Source organism: Arvicola amphibius, chromosome 7 (assembly GCF_903992535.2).
Source record: "Arvicola amphibius chromosome 7, mArvAmp1.2, whole genome shotgun sequence".
NCBI lineage: Eukaryota > Metazoa > Chordata > Mammalia > Rodentia > Cricetidae > Arvicola > Arvicola amphibius.
This window is the reverse complement of record NC_052053.1, coordinates 24,848,105-24,864,948: the sequence shown is the minus strand read 5'-3', so window position 1 is coordinate 24,864,948 and position 16,844 is coordinate 24,848,105. Positions and strand designations below refer to the sequence as shown.

The 16,844-nt window shown below is 42.1% G+C and overlaps 1 protein-coding gene across 1 annotated transcript in view; it reads left to right on the top strand.

Annotated features, from left to right (window-relative positions):
- Galnt5 (polypeptide N-acetylgalactosaminyltransferase 5) overlaps positions 1–16,844 on the top strand; it is a 43,216-nt gene that overhangs the window by 25,461 nt on the left and 911 nt on the right. The window contains exons 4-9 of the mRNA XM_038338037.1: positions 4,279–4,414; positions 4,961–5,080; positions 5,685–5,802; positions 7,121–7,444; positions 11,998–12,078; positions 14,471–14,632. Of these exons, the coding sequence (XP_038193965.1) occupies positions 4,279–4,414; positions 4,961–5,080; positions 5,685–5,802; positions 7,121–7,444; positions 11,998–12,078; positions 14,471–14,632 (941 nt within the window). The remainder of the gene's footprint in view (positions 1–4,278; positions 4,415–4,960; positions 5,081–5,684; positions 5,803–7,120; positions 7,445–11,997; positions 12,079–14,470; positions 14,633–16,844) is intronic.

The following is a 16,844-nucleotide window of genomic DNA, read 5'->3' as shown; positions in this document are numbered from 1 at the left end:
AAGATCAAAAAACACTGAGGACAACTTATGCTGGAGAGGTTGTAGGGACAAGAGAACACTTCTGCCTTGCTGGTGGGAATGCAAGCTGATAGAACCTTTGGATATCAGTGTGGTGATTTCTCAGAAAATTAGGAAACAGCCTTTCTCAAGACCCAACAATACCAATTTTGGGTATATATCCAAAGGATGTTCAATCGTGCCACAAGGACATGTGCTCAGCTATGTTCATAGCACCATTGTTTGTCATAGCTAAAACCTGCAAGCAACCTAAATGTCTCTCGACCAAAGAATGGATAAGGAAAATGTGGTATATTTATACAATGGAGTATTTCACAGCAGAAAAAAGTAACAACATCTTGAAATTTGAAGGCAAATGGATGGAGCTAGAAAACATTATTTTGAGTGAGGTAACCCAGACACAGAAAGACAATTATCACATGCACTCATTCATGTATCACATAAAGCAAAAAAAGCCTACAATTCACACTCCCAGAGAACCTAGACAACAAAGAAGACTCTTATAGAGACATACATGGATCTAATTTTTATGGGAAGTAGAAAAAGACAAGAGCTCCTGAGTAAATTTGGAGCATGGCAATCATGAGAGTGGGTAAAAGGTAGAGGGGAGAGAAGAAAAATAAATAGCTCAATAAAAACAAAATAAAAAATTAAAAAAGAAATAGACTTTATATCACAATCTAGTTACATATGTAAATTCATATGTAATCACAGAAGATCAAACAGCATGAGCAGTGAATTCTCTCTTCCTCCCTACAGTATGGCGCAGTCCCACCAAACCAAATGCTTTCCTGAGGGTCACAGATCTCCATCTGGGAAACCCTCCTAGGTGCATCTTAATTGCTCACTACTGACTAGAAGAAATTCTGCCTTCTCTAATTATTAAAATTATCTAAAAATTAGTCTTCTCTAATATTTGAAGGACTACCTCATTGTAAATCATAATACAAATTTAATATAAATTTCTTTAAATGGCATATAAAACTACAGGTCCATTTTAACACTTAGAATAATTGTATATGTATATACACGTATTTAGCCAGGTCTCCTTATGTATAGGTGCTGCATCCATGGATTCTGTAGAAGGAGCTGCGGGCTGTGTCCCGCCACCCAGCTCCCACACGGCTAGCTTTACACCCGAAATAACAACACACAAATTGTATTCATTTAAATACTGCTTGGAGCGTTTTGTTTTGTTTTGTTTTGTTTTTTTTTGTTTTTGTTTTTGTTTTTGTTTTTGTTTTTGTTTTTCGAGACAGGTTTCCCTGTAGTTTCTAGAGCCTGTCCTGGAACTAGCTCTTGTAGACCAGGCTGGCCTTGAACTCAGAGATCCGCCTGCCTCTGCCTCCCGAGTGCTGGGATTAAAGGCGTACGCCACCAACCCCCGGCTTGGAGCATTATCTGTAGCCTCTTATTGGATAACTCTCACATCTTGATTAACCCATTTCTAATAATCTGTGTACCACCATAAAGTGGTGGCTTACCTGGAAGATTCTAGCCACCGGTCGTCTTGGGTAGAAGCATGGTGACTGCCTGGAGCGTCTGCCTAACTCTGCTTTCTTTCTCCCACAATTCTGTTCTGTCTACTCCGCCTACCTAATTTTCTGTCCTATTAAAGGACCAAGGCAGTTTCTTTATTAACCAATGAAAGTAACACATAGACAGATGACCCTCCTCCATCAGGATTCAACCAACTTTGGATTAAAAAATATATGGAAATATTTATTTGTACTAGACATACACAGGCTGTTTTTCTTGTCATTATTCCCCCAGCAGTTCAGTCTCACAACTATTTACATAAGATGAGTTATCATATGTAATCCAGGAATGGTTTAAAGTAAAGAAATACTGCACTGTCATATATAAATAAGCAACATCAGCACCTGAGAATGGTATCAGGAGGAAGCCTGGAACCAGCACCTTGTGGATACTAAGAGATGAGTATAATGATTTAACAGTGGGAGGCACCTTGGGGGACTGAAGCCAAGGGGCACCACAAAGTCACACTGCACACTGCACAGCAGAGCTCTCCTGAGAAGTTTATTGGGGTGGAGATAGGGGTGCAGAGGCAGTCTCTGAGCAAGGGTGAAAGGAACGGGAAAGAGTGGGGAGAGAAGGCACTTGCTTTTTCTGAGGTTGGCCGTTTTCTTTTTATTTTACCATTTTATTTTATTGCTGTTATTGTTTTAATAAAGTCCATCTTCAAGCAATCCGGCATGCTAATACAGCCTAGAAAACAGAGAATTTGCCAGGTTATGACCAAGATTGGATTAAGTTGCGCTGAATTTGAGTTTGAGCAATTCACAAAAATAGAAGGCCATTTGTCAAAAGATTGAGTATTAGGTAGATCTTAGAAGTGTACGATAGATCAAAGGACACACACACATTGTTTGTGTTTAACGTCAGTCTACTCCCCATTCCCTCGTGCCTCTCAGCCTTTCTGCACAAATGCGGCAGCACACTTCCACAGATGATCCTGCCACAATTAGAAACACCACCAGGAGCCAGCTATGCAGGGAGTTCTTTGTTTGCTTATCTAAGAAATCCTGAGATTTTATTTTAAAACAAATGTTTGAAAGTGGAGCGATGGCATCCGTGCGTAGGAGAGTCTCCCCTTCCCCAAAATACAACAATGTAAAATTCCAAAATATGTTTTCAGCAGGTGCTTCTTCCCTCAGGTCTTGGCAACAAATGAATGAGAATATTAATGAGGTAAGATTCGGGCCAGGTGGGGAGTGAATGCAGATTTGGATCCCCATCATGAGCTATGTAAGGAGTTGTTTCATAATATTACATGGCACCCTGGGTGAATTCCCTTGGGAAGTTACTGTTACTCTGGTTATTTGTTCCTCCAGGCACTGAGCAGTATGGCTTAATGCTACCTGTGCAGTCACACATTGGAACGGTCAGAGAAAACAGTAACCAGAATAAAGGGAACCTCATCTGAAGAATTATGTTTATCAGAATGGCACGTCTGCACAGCATTTTTGATGAATGATTAATGTGCGTCTTAGTCAGGGCTTCTATTGCAGCAATGAAACGCCATCACACAAAAGCAAGTTGGGGAGGAAAGGGTTTATTTGGCTGATACCCAAGATCATAGTCCATCATTGGAGGAAGTCAGAAGAGTTGAAGCAGGGCTAGGAGGTGATGCAAAGGCCATGGAGGGAAGCTACTTACTGCTCAACTTCCCATAGCTTCATCATCCTGCTAGCTTACAGAACCCAGAACCACCAGTCCAGAGATGGCACCCCCCATTTGTTGGGCCATTCCCCATCAATAACTAATAAAGAAAATGCCTGACAGCCAGATCTTATGGAGACATTTTTTAAAATTAAGTTTCCTTCCTTTCAAATAACTATAAATAGTTACGTATCAAGTTGACAGAAGACTAGCTACCAAAACGTGGATGGTGCCTCCCTGAACATCGGTCCTGAGTTGTGTAGGAAAGCAAGCTGAACATGTCAGTAAGTGGTGTTCTATGGTGTCTGCTTCAAGTTTCTGCCATTGGGTTCAGGCCTTGGCTTCCATTAATGGTGGACCACTGTAGCATGAATAATAAAAACCCAGAGGCAGATATTGGGATTCAACCTGAAGGTCAGCAAAGAAAAATAGCAAGCCACTAGCTCTTACTTCTATCTCAATCCAAAATGGCAATCCTGCCTCCAGGAATCCTCAGAATGAGACTGTGTCTGAGACCTTTTTCCTCTCCTCCCCTCTTATATTCCTCTAGGACTGGGATTAAAGGCATGTTCCACTACCACCCAGTTTCTATTGCAAACTAAGGTGGTTACTGGGATTAAAGGTGTGTGTCACCACTGCCTGGTCTGTAAGGCTGACCAGGTGATTGATTTACTCTCCAATCTTCAGGCAAGCTTCAAGTATTAAAATACAAATAAATGAAATATCATTACAGATTATGGTTGGATCGTTTAAGCCAAATCAACCTTTTCCTCCTGAAGATGCTTCAGTCATGGTTTAACAACAGTGGCAAAGAAGCAGGCAAATGACAGTAGCTTATCGGTTGTTTCTAGATGGGAGTGGTGATTGCTCCGCAGAATCTCTATTCCTAAAGTTTCCCTGTATATTACAAACTGAAATTCTAGGAACCAGGAAATCAGTGAGAACAGAAGATGCCCATGTTCACAGTCACGCTTCTAAAACAATCCCCAACGCTTTTTAGCATGGAGCACATGATTGGCTGTATCATACCATATTTTCCAGTGTTTTGTGTTTTGTCTTCCTTTCTTCCCTCTACAGGGGATGTGCTGACATTCCTAGACTCTCATGTGGAATGCAATGTGGGCTGGCTGGAACCGCTTCTGGAAAGAGTTTATTTAAATAGGAAGAAGGTGGCCTGCCCAGTAATTGAAGTCATCAATGACAAGGACATGAGGTAACGCTGCCACATCCTGACACTGGGAAGCAACAGAGACCGCTAGTCCTCACCCATGCTGTGATAAAACCTAAGAAGCATGGACTACTTACCAAACGGGGGAAACGCATGAGAGATATCTTGAGACCAGAACTTACCAGCTCAGTACTCTTCTTGGCTAGCACACCAACTCTCATCTATTAATAAATACAACTTCTCATTATTAACTTCATCCCCTTTGGTTATCAGTTGAATGCAAAAGTATATCTTTTTCTCAGGTTTCTTGTTGGACCCTTTATGGGAGCTTTAAGTGTTTTCATTTATCTAAAATAGCCATTATCGACGAAAAGATGAGCGTAAGTTGAAAGCAAGCAATCAAACCGCTAAACAGCAGTGCAAAGCATATCCATCAGCTCTCCTGAGCGGATATTAGGAGGTGAGGGTGCAGAATCACATGTGTGAGCATCCGTCCCACACCCGAACCAGTCATGAAGCTGAGTTCGTGAACTCTATAGAGACACAGCTAATGTTAGCATTTGCAACTTCGTTTTGCTTGTCTTGCATTAGTTACATGACAGTGGACAACTTCCAAAGAGGTGTCTTCACGTGGCCCATGAACTTTGGCTGGAGAACAATTCCTCCAGATGTTGTTGCAAAAAGTGGGATTAAAGAAACTGACGTGATAAGGTAAGTGTGTGGAAACTGAAGACTAGACAGTAGTCCAAGGTCTTTTTAGAAAGACAGTAAATAGGTTTAAAAAAGTTATATTCTATCATTCTGAAAACCAGTAGGAATTGCAGGTATCAATTAGACAGGATGGTACATACCCCTAATCTCAGTACTTAGGAGGCAGAAGCAAAAGGATAGCACATTCAAGGGTAGCTTCAGCTACAGTAATACCTATGTCTCAAAAAATTATACTTCTTTTCAAGATCTTATCAAAGCAAACAAAGTTTCCTGAGAAGTTATGTCATTACACCTTACCTCCAAATTCAATTTGAAATGCACCTGATTTAGCCCTGCCACAGGAATTCACAATTACCTTGGGATTTGTGTCAGAACATAAATGACAGGTAAGAATCCTAGCCCCGCCCACGTCTTCTCAGACTCTCATGAAGTTCAGCCCCTGTGAACCAGAAACTTTTTACTAAAGCCACGCTGTGACTCCATTGCAAGACCTACCCGAACCTATCCAAAAACAACTCCAGATTCCCACACAGACACAGAGGACCCACTCTAGAAGACAAGTCACCCTGGGACCGAAGTATAACACCAGCCTTCCTTTTTGTAGGTGCCCAGTCATGGCAGGCGGATTATTTTCCATCGATAAAAGTTACTTTTATGAACTTGGAACTTATGACCCTGGTCTTGACGTTTGGGGAGGAGAAAATATGGAGCTGTCCTTTAAGGTATTCGCTACTGTTTCTTTCTTTCCTCCCTCCCTCCCTCCCTCCCTCCCTCCCTCCCTCCCTCCCTCCCTCCCTCCCTCCCCCCTCTCTTTCTTTCTTTCTTTCTTTCTTTCTTTCTTTCTTTCTTTCTTTCTTTCTAGTTAAAAATTCATCATTCTGGCACCAAGGGAGAGGCTGAGCTGCTACAGAGATTAGCACACAAGCATGAGGTCCTGGGTTCAGATCTCTCGTAGAAAACCAAGTGCAGAGACTTGTATCTGTGATTCCAGCTACTCTTGTCCAATCGCTGAGTTTTATATCAGTGAGAGAAACTGTCCTCAAAAATGAAGGCAGAGAGTACTTGAGGAAGACACTGTTGACCTGTGACCTCCACATACATGTAAAAACCCATACACAAGCACCACAACATATAGACACAAACACACACGTTTTATCACTTTATCAACACAGTCACATATGTGACTGACTGAGAAGAAACTTCCCTATGGCACAGATTCTATAGATTATCTCATTTCCCAGACTTAATGTGGAAGAATAAGCCACTGTCGTAAAACTGTTAGAATTAATATTTCACAATGGTGCTTCTATGTCTAATTATGGGGGAGTTACTCTTCTTTTTCTGAACAAAACCTTTGAAATTTATACTTAAAACAAATTACTTTGGGATCCACCTGCAACGTACAATGACTCTCTTGGAATAGTTCTCTAGTACATTGGAGGAGTGGAAATATCTGTAGTGGGGATGATCTTGAGAATACAAATGACAAAAAAACCCTGCAGGCCACCAGCAAGCCAAGTGTGTGTCATGGTGTGGCATCTTTGGAGACTGTATATAATGACTTAGTCATCATTGAATCATGCTGAGAAATCCTTTAAAAAATAGAACACTAACACCAGCTTCCCTATGCGACTTGGTTGTCTGTGTTCAGATGGGTATAAGTTTGGAGGTACTGGTCAAGAATAGTTTTGAGTTGGGTACCACAGGCCTACAGGTCTCCCAAAGAAGTAGGTGAATAAATGGGCATCTATGGCCTCTTCCTGATTGAACCCAAACAGGAACATTAGTGATCTATTTTATATGTTGGAGTTCTGTAAAGAGTTTTTTGGAAAGGCGATAAAGAGAAATTTTACATGGATGAATCTAAAGGAGAAGTAAAAATGGTCCACCATGCATAAGACTAAATAAATCTACTGCATCTTCTTTTCCATTGTTGAGAGTGTGTCTAAGTACTTCCAGGCAGTAGCATGGCGCGGTTACTTGCCTATGACTTGTGAGCCACCATTTGATAACTGGTGCTTTTTGCTGACTCATCCCCAGGTCTGGATGTGTGGTGGAGAAATCGAGATTGTTCCCTGTTCCAGAGTGGGCCACATCTTCCGAAATGACAACCCTTACTCTTTCCCCAAAGACCGCATGAAGACAGTGGAGCGGAACCTGGTGCGGGTGGCTGAGGTCTGGCTCGATGAGTACAAGGACCTCTTCTATGGCCACGGGGATCACCTCATAGACCAAGGGTTGGATGTGGGCAACCTGACCCAGCAAAGGGAGTTGCGGAAGAAGCTGAGGTGCAAAAGTTTCAAGTGGTACTTGGACAACGTCTTCCCTGACCTGAAGGCTCCCGTTGTGAGAGCTAGTGGCGTGGTAAGTTAATGTGGCCACTTAAAGTCTTCCCTGGCAAAAGAAACACAGAAAGCCCATCAAATCTGCTTAGGAAAGGATGATGTAATATACTTTAAGCATCAGACATGAATGCCGCTGAAACAAAGTATAAACAAGAGTTGTTAGAGGAGAATCTGAGGAAGTTTATCATGTGGTCAAGTTGATTGATAATTAAAGATGATTTAAGGATATAGACTTCGTCTCTTCCTTTGGAAGTTGGCATTAATAATAAGTAAGTGAAGTATGAATATAGACTACAAAGGCTCTTGTAAAAGAACAGGCCAGGAGGACTGACTCCTTTGAAATGCGTGTTGTTAAGAGATCCTCTCAGAAGATCTGAAGCCAGGCCTGAGATACAGAGCCAACCTAGCTCTGAGAGGTGGGGGTTCAGCTCCTACACAACTCAGGACAGGCTGGAGGCAGCCACGATATGGAGAGGTTAATCCATCAGGCCATGGATGGAGGCATGTAGCTGGAGAGCTGAGAGAGGGTTTGTGTCCTGACAGGTGATTTTCTTCATTTCCTTCCTTCCTTCACCAACGGGGACATTCACCGAAATACAAGCTTTAATTGGGGTTTTGTAAAAATTTTGTTGGAAATAATGAAAATATTCAAGGCTCTAAGGGAAGTTTCACAAAGGGCAAATAGTTTGAATGGGGATCGGTGCAAAATGAGGCTTTGAGAAGTTGAGACCCTCGGGGTAAGCCTTGAGTCCCCCCAGGAGTACAGCTTCCTGATACGGCCTGTGACCGAAGCCCATGCTTACGTTTGTGCTTACTCTTTTACGTCGCTTTTCATATTTATTTATAAATATCCCCAGTGTTTTTTTTTGTTTCCTGTCATAGCCCTGCCCTATTGTGTTCAGGAAGATGTCTGACGTACCTGTCAGTATGTCTGCTTTTTCAGAACAGCCATCTCTAACTCTTCCGAGAATCAGTTCTATAGACTAGCCCCTCTCCCAGGCTGTCAAATTCCCAGATAACAAAGATGTAATAAAAATAATGCTATTGTCCTCACCAGGGAAATCCAGGGAGGGTTTCAAAAACAGAAGAGTAGTCTGAATATTTGTGCTGATTTTATAAGATTTAACCAGTAAATATACATTACCTGGTTTATTTATAACAAAATGCTGTGAATAGTTCACAAGAGAATAGCAGGATTTGGGGTTGGTCAAAGTCTCAGCTACTTTAGATAATTAAATAAGAAGAACAGCTTGGCCTTAGACACATCAGACATTACCAACTTAGATGTTTTAAATTCCGCATCGACTGACAGGTGGCCCCTAGAGAACGCCATGATGAAGAGTTCAGCTAGACTCTCAACAGCAGCATTCGAACATGCACCACTGTAAAAAAAGAGTGCGGATGAACTATCTCTTTGATTCCATGTAAGTAAGTATCTTTGGAAAATTCTTAGAAAGAAAGAGAGAGAGAGAGAGGGAGAGAGGGAGAGAGAGAGCTCTGGATTTGCGTGATTCATCGAGGGCATGACTGCATCCCCTTATGACGATCGGGAGACAGCGAGGTGACTTGAGACCGAGCATGGAGGAGAGAAGAGACAGAGAGAGATGAGAGAGGGAGATATGAGATAGAGAGATCTGAGAGAGACGCAGAGAATCTGAAGAGCAGACGAGACGATCCCCGGGAGTCGAGAGAGAGAGAGAGAGAGAGATGAGCGGAGAGAGATTGAGACGAAGAGAAAACCGCCTGCACATGATTTTCACTGCCTTCTATAAGTTTGTCACAAATGCTGGGCATAACATTTCAAAGCAACCTCACTAGGACCCTTGTTCTTGTCTATTGCTTCTGTTCTTCGCTGCACCCATGTAAACAAATTTTACTGAAGCACATTTCTCTGCATGCTCTTCCGTCACGGCGTGTTATTACCGTTTTAAATTTTCCGATTAATATCAGATATAATTCAATAGACCATGACAGCCAGGAAAGGTTGTCAGAAAAATAAAATCTATCTTTTTTGTTTCTCACATCATATTTTCTCATCATTCAGCCTGTACACCTAGATATTTAAATCCAATGAAAGTTTTTTCATTGCGAGTAGTTTTTCATAGTCAATAATATCTGAATTCAATAAAAGCCTCAGCAAACTTTGTTTTTCCCTTGAAGTACATCATTAGCAAACAGCCTACACCTAAGATTTAACAATTATGTAATCCAATGTGGGAGATCTCTACCTTTGACATTGGGAAAATCAAATAATTCAATACAGAAAGTGTAAAATCTACACAATACTTTATTTTATTATTGTTATAATTACTATTATTATTACACTGAAATGGTTTGCATTAAAGACCCAGGAGGAGAAATTCTTGCTTATACTCCAGTGTCTTCCAAGGCCTTCCTGCAGGAAGGAACTGTTTGAAAGAAAACAAAATAATATAAATAAATAAAATGAATAAACAAAATAAAACAACAAAACCATCTAAACTAAGCCTTCCCAAACACTGTCTGGGTAGTGCTGGTTCTTCCATCAGGAGTTTGCATCCAAGCGGACCTGGGGAAAAAACATGTATGTGTCCTGAGTGCCCACTGTGTGCGCTCACCTGAAAGGCTCCGAGTTCTAGGAGAAAACACCTGGCTCATCTGTGTTGGAGCCAGTTTTGCAAATCTGTTTTACCATAGGATAATTTCTGAATGAGCTGTGAGAACATGGGGCTCATTCCTCTGATAAAATCCAAAGCGTAGCCAAGCGGTGGTGGTGCAGGCTTAATCCCAGCACTCGGGAGGCAGAGGCAGGCGGATCTCTGTGAGTTCAAGGCCCGCCTGGTCTATAAGAGCTAGTTCCAGGATGGGCTCCAAAGCTACAGAGAAACCCTGTCTCGAGGGAAAAAAAATCCAAAGTGTAATGAGGATTTCCATTTCCTTCTTTGCCTCCGGAATTGCTCTGCCCCGCCCTGCTGCATGTCTTTTCCTGCTTCCTGAACTTAGTGGGAGTGGGCCACTGCATGTTTTCTGCATGCTACCGTTGTTCAGACCTACTGATGGTGGATGTGCCCAGACTTGCCATTTGAACCTGTGAATGGAGCATGCTGGAGATCTTTTTAATGGAGATCTGTCCCTCTAGAAGTGCTCTGTATCCCCCCCCTCCTCCCCCCCGTCAGACACCTTAGAAATTACCGACCAGTAAAACTGCTGACATTTGGTTATATTCCTTGAAGGGCAGCGAGGGTTCCTAGCTCAAACAGGTGAGGCACATTTTTATTTAAAACCCAAATGAAGGTCAGTTTGTCGCTTCAGATTCTCAGAGAGAATCTAGCATCTCTGTTTTCTCCCTGTTCTAGCAGATAAACTCTTTTCCCTAGAGCCCACTGGCCAAAGGTCAGCTTAGGTGTTGTGCTTCTGTGGAATAGCTCTGCCCAGTTCTCTGACTGGCATATGCCCGCATCTCCCAGTCCCCGTATGTATCTGTGAGGACAGTTCTTCCTACTTAGAGATTGCAGTAACCCCGCTCACTGCTTCTTTCTGCATTTTCTGACTCCACAAACCACTCCCTACTTGTCTTCAAGCTAAGGCATGCGGTCACAAGTAGGCAGCAATCCACTAGACACCCTCCTACAAAATCTGGTGATCCTGGGGTCAACAAGGCCTCCTTTGTCATAACACCCCAAAACCGGAGCTCTGTATTGGTCTCCATAAAAGCTGAAAAAAACCACAAACATGGTCACCATTTTCCAAACTTAGCAGGCTTTCATAGAACATGCAAAATTTCTCTTCTACAGAACACCTCCAGCAAATTGAAAAGTCTAAATTGCATTCTTAACCTCCCATCCTGGTAGTCCTGCCCAGAATGACAGAGGGAGGCAAGAGAATCAACATTCCCTGCATTAGGTGGTGACTGATGGGAAGCTTCCTCCATATTTGACCCTGTAAATTCATTAAAAACCCGAGTCTGCCAGAAAGGGCCTTGATGCTTGGCTCTGCTTTAGCTTTCCGTGACTTCCCTGTAATGAGTCGTAGCTTGACTGAGTCATTAAGAAAAGTCTGCCGGAGAGTCAGCTGGGATCTGCTGTTCTCCGAAGGACTCAATTTAGCTAGGAGTCGGTGCCTAAGCAGTCAGATCGCTTAGAGGAGCCAGCTGAGGAACGTAGGCCATGACTCGTGGCTTAATGAAATCAAAGGTGTGTACACTGACTTTTAAAATAGGCATTGGGATAAACTCAAGTCAAATAATAATAATAATAACAATAACCATAGGAAAATCTCCTTCCTCTAGCAACTTTTGCTCCCTTTCATTCAGCATCCCAGGAAAGAGTTAAGGAGAAGCTAATGTCTGTTGCCACTGTGGCTGAATCACAGGCTTACGATGACAGATTGAAGCTGTGCTGAGACAGGATCACACTGTGTCTCTGCTAGAGCTGTGACCAAGACAGTCATCTCCTGCAAACTTTCACTAATCTATCGACTATCCATGAACCTTATGGCTGTCCTCTAGTTTCTAAATGTGTCTGCATGCCTTCGTATACATTGAGCTGTGTTTGTTCTTAATGAATGTTTTGTATTCTGTGTTCTGCTTCTTAGCTTGTGAACGTGGCCTTGGGCAAGTGCATTTCCATTGAAAACACCACAGCCACGCTGGAAGACTGTGATGGGAGCAGCCAGGTAGGCTCAGACAACTGACCTCTGTCCAGGAGACATCCATAGATGTCCAAATGTCAATGTAATCAATGGTCTAAGGTAGTGTAATGTAATCAATGGTCTAAGGTAGTGTAATGTAATCAATGGTCTAAGGTAGTGTAATGTAATCAATGGTCTAAGGTAGTGTAATGTAATCAATGGTCTAAGGTAGTGTAATGTAATCAATGGTCTAAGGTAGTGTAATGTAATCAATAGTCTGGTATAAGGAAGTGCCACTCGACAGAGAAGTAATATAAGGGAGGAAACTGTAGGCATTGACGTCGTTGTTCCATGATGGATTTAGCCTTGACTTTCCTTGCAAAACTGGCTTAATGTACAGTCTTAAACCTCTGTAAGGAGCAGTGCAGATCGTGCCTAACTCTAAAGCTGAAATGAACTGGCAGCACACTAGGGGCTGGTGAGCACTACTAATGTTTGGTACTCTGTAAGTGTTGGTTGTAATGATAAAGACAAAAGGCCTCAAATATGACTGGCAAGATATAACTTGCTAAATATAACTGCTTTAACTCAGCAGTTAAAGGTGCTTGCCACACAAGTCTGTCCATGTGAGTTCAATCCCCAAAACCCACATGAAGGTGTACAGAAAGAACTAGTTCCACACTACTCCTCTGACCTCCAAAAACTATCTGTGACATGCATGCCTACAAAAAGCATTACATACACACACACACACATACACATGCACACAACAATAATAACAAAATTTAAAGTTGATCTTTATCAACAGATAAAGTAGAAATGAAGTTTCTATGGAGCCATCCTAAAGAACCCATTTTATTCTCTGATTACATTCTTCTGCCCAAGTTTCCCCTTCCTCTGTTATCTTAAGGGAGTGAAGATTGTCCCCTAAACTATGATTCTTGATGAAAATCTTCTAACAAAATAACCACAAAATCAGAGCACGGTGGATAGGCGAGGGAGCAGGGCCGGGAAAAACAGAGGATTACTCCTGCCATGCAGGAGGTGAGGTTCAAGTGATTACACCTCCCTCTCCAACATCTGCACCCCAGATGGGAATGGTATCTGCTTTGGATGCTAAATAGTACTCACAGGAACACTGATTCATGTGTACAAATCAGCCCCCAGATTGCAGATCACACTGTGATAGACAGATCATTTTGTGATGATGGCCTCGGCTTGCTGTCTTACTTCTTGGTGCTGATTTAAGCACTGTGGCTGATACTTTCAAGAACATCCCATTTCTATGGCTCAGTCCCAAGCTTGCCCTAGAGTAGAAGACAGAGCTCTCAGTGCAATTCTTCTGTGGATTGTAAACCTGAAGGCAAGGAAACACTTTTATAATTAGGAAAGAGACAAGATGATAAGTTTAAGGAATCAACGGAAAGACACAACGTTTGCTTATTAACAGTTCACAGTGGAAGAACAACTGCAGAATTAGTCAAAAATATATGAAAATAATCTACTCTTCTAAGACTATCCCTGTAGGAACTTAGCATACCTGTAAAATCGGTGTTTCACCAGAAACTCAAATTCTGCTATTGAATACCAATGAGTTGGGAAGGAAAGAGCAAAATATGAATAATAGGGTCACCGCCTTCCTTGCAGGAAGCTCTATCACACTTTGGCCCTGTTGCTCCTTTTGAGTTGCTCCTTCCTCATGGTCTGTTTGAATAACAAAAAGAACAGGAATGTAGAGGAAGTTAATTTGATAGGGACAGAACTAATAAGTTTTAATACCTGAGTTATATTCATCTGGAACCCTCAAAAGAAATGAAATACTCAGCTTCCTCCTCAATCCCTGTCCCTTGCTCTAACTAGAAATCTTCACAGGTTTTTACATTTGACCATTTTTAAGGTGATGTGCAGTGTGTCTTAGTAACTACCTGACCTCCTATTCTGTTGTCTGCCCTTGGTTCTCAGACACTGATGATCACCTGAGGAGTTTGTTAGGGTCGACTTAGACTCACAGGATCCAAGATGGGCCTGAGATCCTGCATTTCTAACTAGTGTCCAGGTGATATGATCTTGGTCCAGGGACTACACTTTGAGTGGCAAGATTTGCCACCATTTCTTACAGTCTAAATTAAATCCCGACTTAAAGCCAGTCATAGTGACACAGACCCGGAACTCTAGCTGTTAGGGAAGTGGAGGCAAGACAGTCACAACTCTAATACCTGTCACAGAACCAGACACCTGAAAGTCATTGCTGAAGCCAAAAGCGATAGTCGCACTACCCACCACAGCAATGAGAAAGATGACAGTGGGCAGGTTAAGTAACGTACACGCTCATCAGATCAGGGCAGCCACGGTCTCACTGTTGTTGATAAAAGTCTTTGGCAAATCCCCTGCCTCTGCTCGCTCTCTGAATGGCCTTCCCTCTGCCCATTCTCTACAGCTTCAACAATTCAATTACACCTGGGTGAGACTTATTAAGCACGGACAGTGGTGCATGGCGCCTCGCACTGATAAGGGACCCCTGAGACTCCAGCCATGTGATAACAGAAACACCAGCCTCAAGTGGCTGCACAAATCAGCATCGGGCTTTCATCCAGAACTGGTAAGCAAACGATCCGTGCCATCCCCTCACTACACAGTCAGCTTCAGTCAAAGGGGGTATAAAGCTCCAATTAGCAGTCCCATCAGTCTTAAGTGCCGTTGGCTCACAATAGAGACCGTGTGAAGGTTCACTCAGGGACAGAGTCTTGGTAAGCTTTTAATGTTTTGTTTTTATTTTTGGTTTTGTTTGCCTTTTTTCAAAATTGATTTCAAGTAAGTCGTTTAAATGAAGGCACCCATTTCTTCCTGTTGCATTGCCACTATCATGCTCGTTTCGAAAATTCATTTAAATCAATCAACAATGCCTTGTGTATTGGTGAAACTTATTCTCATTGGTTACCAGAAGAGCCTAAAGGCACGAACTATGGACAAAGCAAGAAGCTGCGCGCTAACTGCAAGTGCTGCTCCTTAGAATGGTTTGAGCTCCACATCTGCTCTCTCTCTCCAGGAAAGGGGTCTTTTTCTTATTCCTGTGTGGCTCCACAGACAAGACTGCAGATTACAGAGGCTAGCTGCGTGTGCTTGTCAACTTTACATTTGGTGATAACATAGCTCCTGCTGAAAAGCAGTTTTGAGAAGAATGTTTCTGACACAGTTGTTACCCTAACATTTTATTTTGGGGTGTCCCCATTTATTAGGTTATCCTTCCTTTCTTGTCATATGCAGCCATTCTCTTTCTACTGGGAATTTGGGTCCAAGATACCCATTCATTTTAATTTTTTGTTTGTTTGGTTTTTGTTTTTGTTTTGGTTTGCTTGCTTTGCTTTGGTTTTCAAGACAAGGTTTCTCTGTGTAGCCCTTGCTGTCCTGGAACTCACCCCGTAGATGAGGCTGGCCTTGAACTCACAGATCTCCACCTGCCTCTGCCTCCTGAGTGCTGGAATTAAAAGTATGTACCACCACTGCTCGACTGTATCTTTTAATTTTCTGGAACACTTTCCTCCTACTGATAAGCATTATTATTGTCAGTTAATACTGCCAAATGGAGAATTATTCGTGTATAAGCTTCTCTTTTTATTTTTTGCACTATTGGGGAAATTTCATAAATATCTAACAGCTAAATAAATTATGTCACACCTCCTACTTCTCTAACATTGCACTGAAGTTGGGGAAAAAAGAGGTCAGAAGGAAAGAGAGACAATGAAAGTCAAAACCTCTCTTTCCTGCAGGGAATCTTGGGAAGGATATACAGTGAGAAAGTATTTAAGAGTAGGTCTTACCCATTAAACTGTCTTGGAAAAGGTAATCTGCTAAGATAATAGAAACTAGGAATTTCTTTGCGATGCCTTCTGCCTTTCACAGACTTTTTTTCTCTCTGTATCTCTCTCTGTATCTCTCTCTCTCTCTCTCTCTCTCTCTCTCTCTCTCTCTCTCTCTCTCTCTCTCTCTCTCTCTCTCTCTCTCTTGTTTTTGTCTTTCGACAGTTCTCATACAAATCTTCTCAAGTGCCTGGGTTAACTAACTATCACTTTAGAAAAAGACCTTAATCCAGCTGTTCTCACCCTGTGGGTCTCGATCCCAAGAATCAGAAAGTACAGATATTTACATTACAATTCATAACAGAAATTACAGTTAAGAAGTAATAATGAAGATAATTTTAGGGCTGGTCCCCACAGCATGGGAACATCACTGCATGTGGAACTGTATAAAAAGGTCGCAGCATTAGGAAGATGAAGAACCACTGCCTTAGACAATTAAAGGGGAAAGGGTTGAGTCTGCTCCATTTTAGAAGTCTGAGTTTGCCATAGGCTGGCCTCGTTGTTTGGGGCCCACGGTAAGGCAACACATCACAGAGAGACCACAGGTTTGAATGTGGTTCAGATCATGGCCTGAAGTGATGGGGAAAAGACAATCACACAGTCCTTATCACAGATACTGTGCAGTGTCCTCTCAAAGATTTCACCATCTCCCAACAGTTGTACCCTGGGGACCAAGTCTTTAACATGTCAGCTTTCGGGAGGGAAATAGCATTTAAGATACAACTATAGCATTCCCTGAGATAAATGTTAGTCATAAAGAACAAGGGACACAGAGAAAGAGATTGTGAATAACAGGAACCTCTTTCTTTTAAGAGTTTGCCTCTAGATAACAATAACTTGTTAAAACTGCATACTTCTAAATTTGCATTTTCAAGTGCTCCCTAAGTCAATCTATGCTGTCCCCCATACTTTGTCGTTCGTTTCAGAGCATTGTACACAATTCTGAAGGATCTG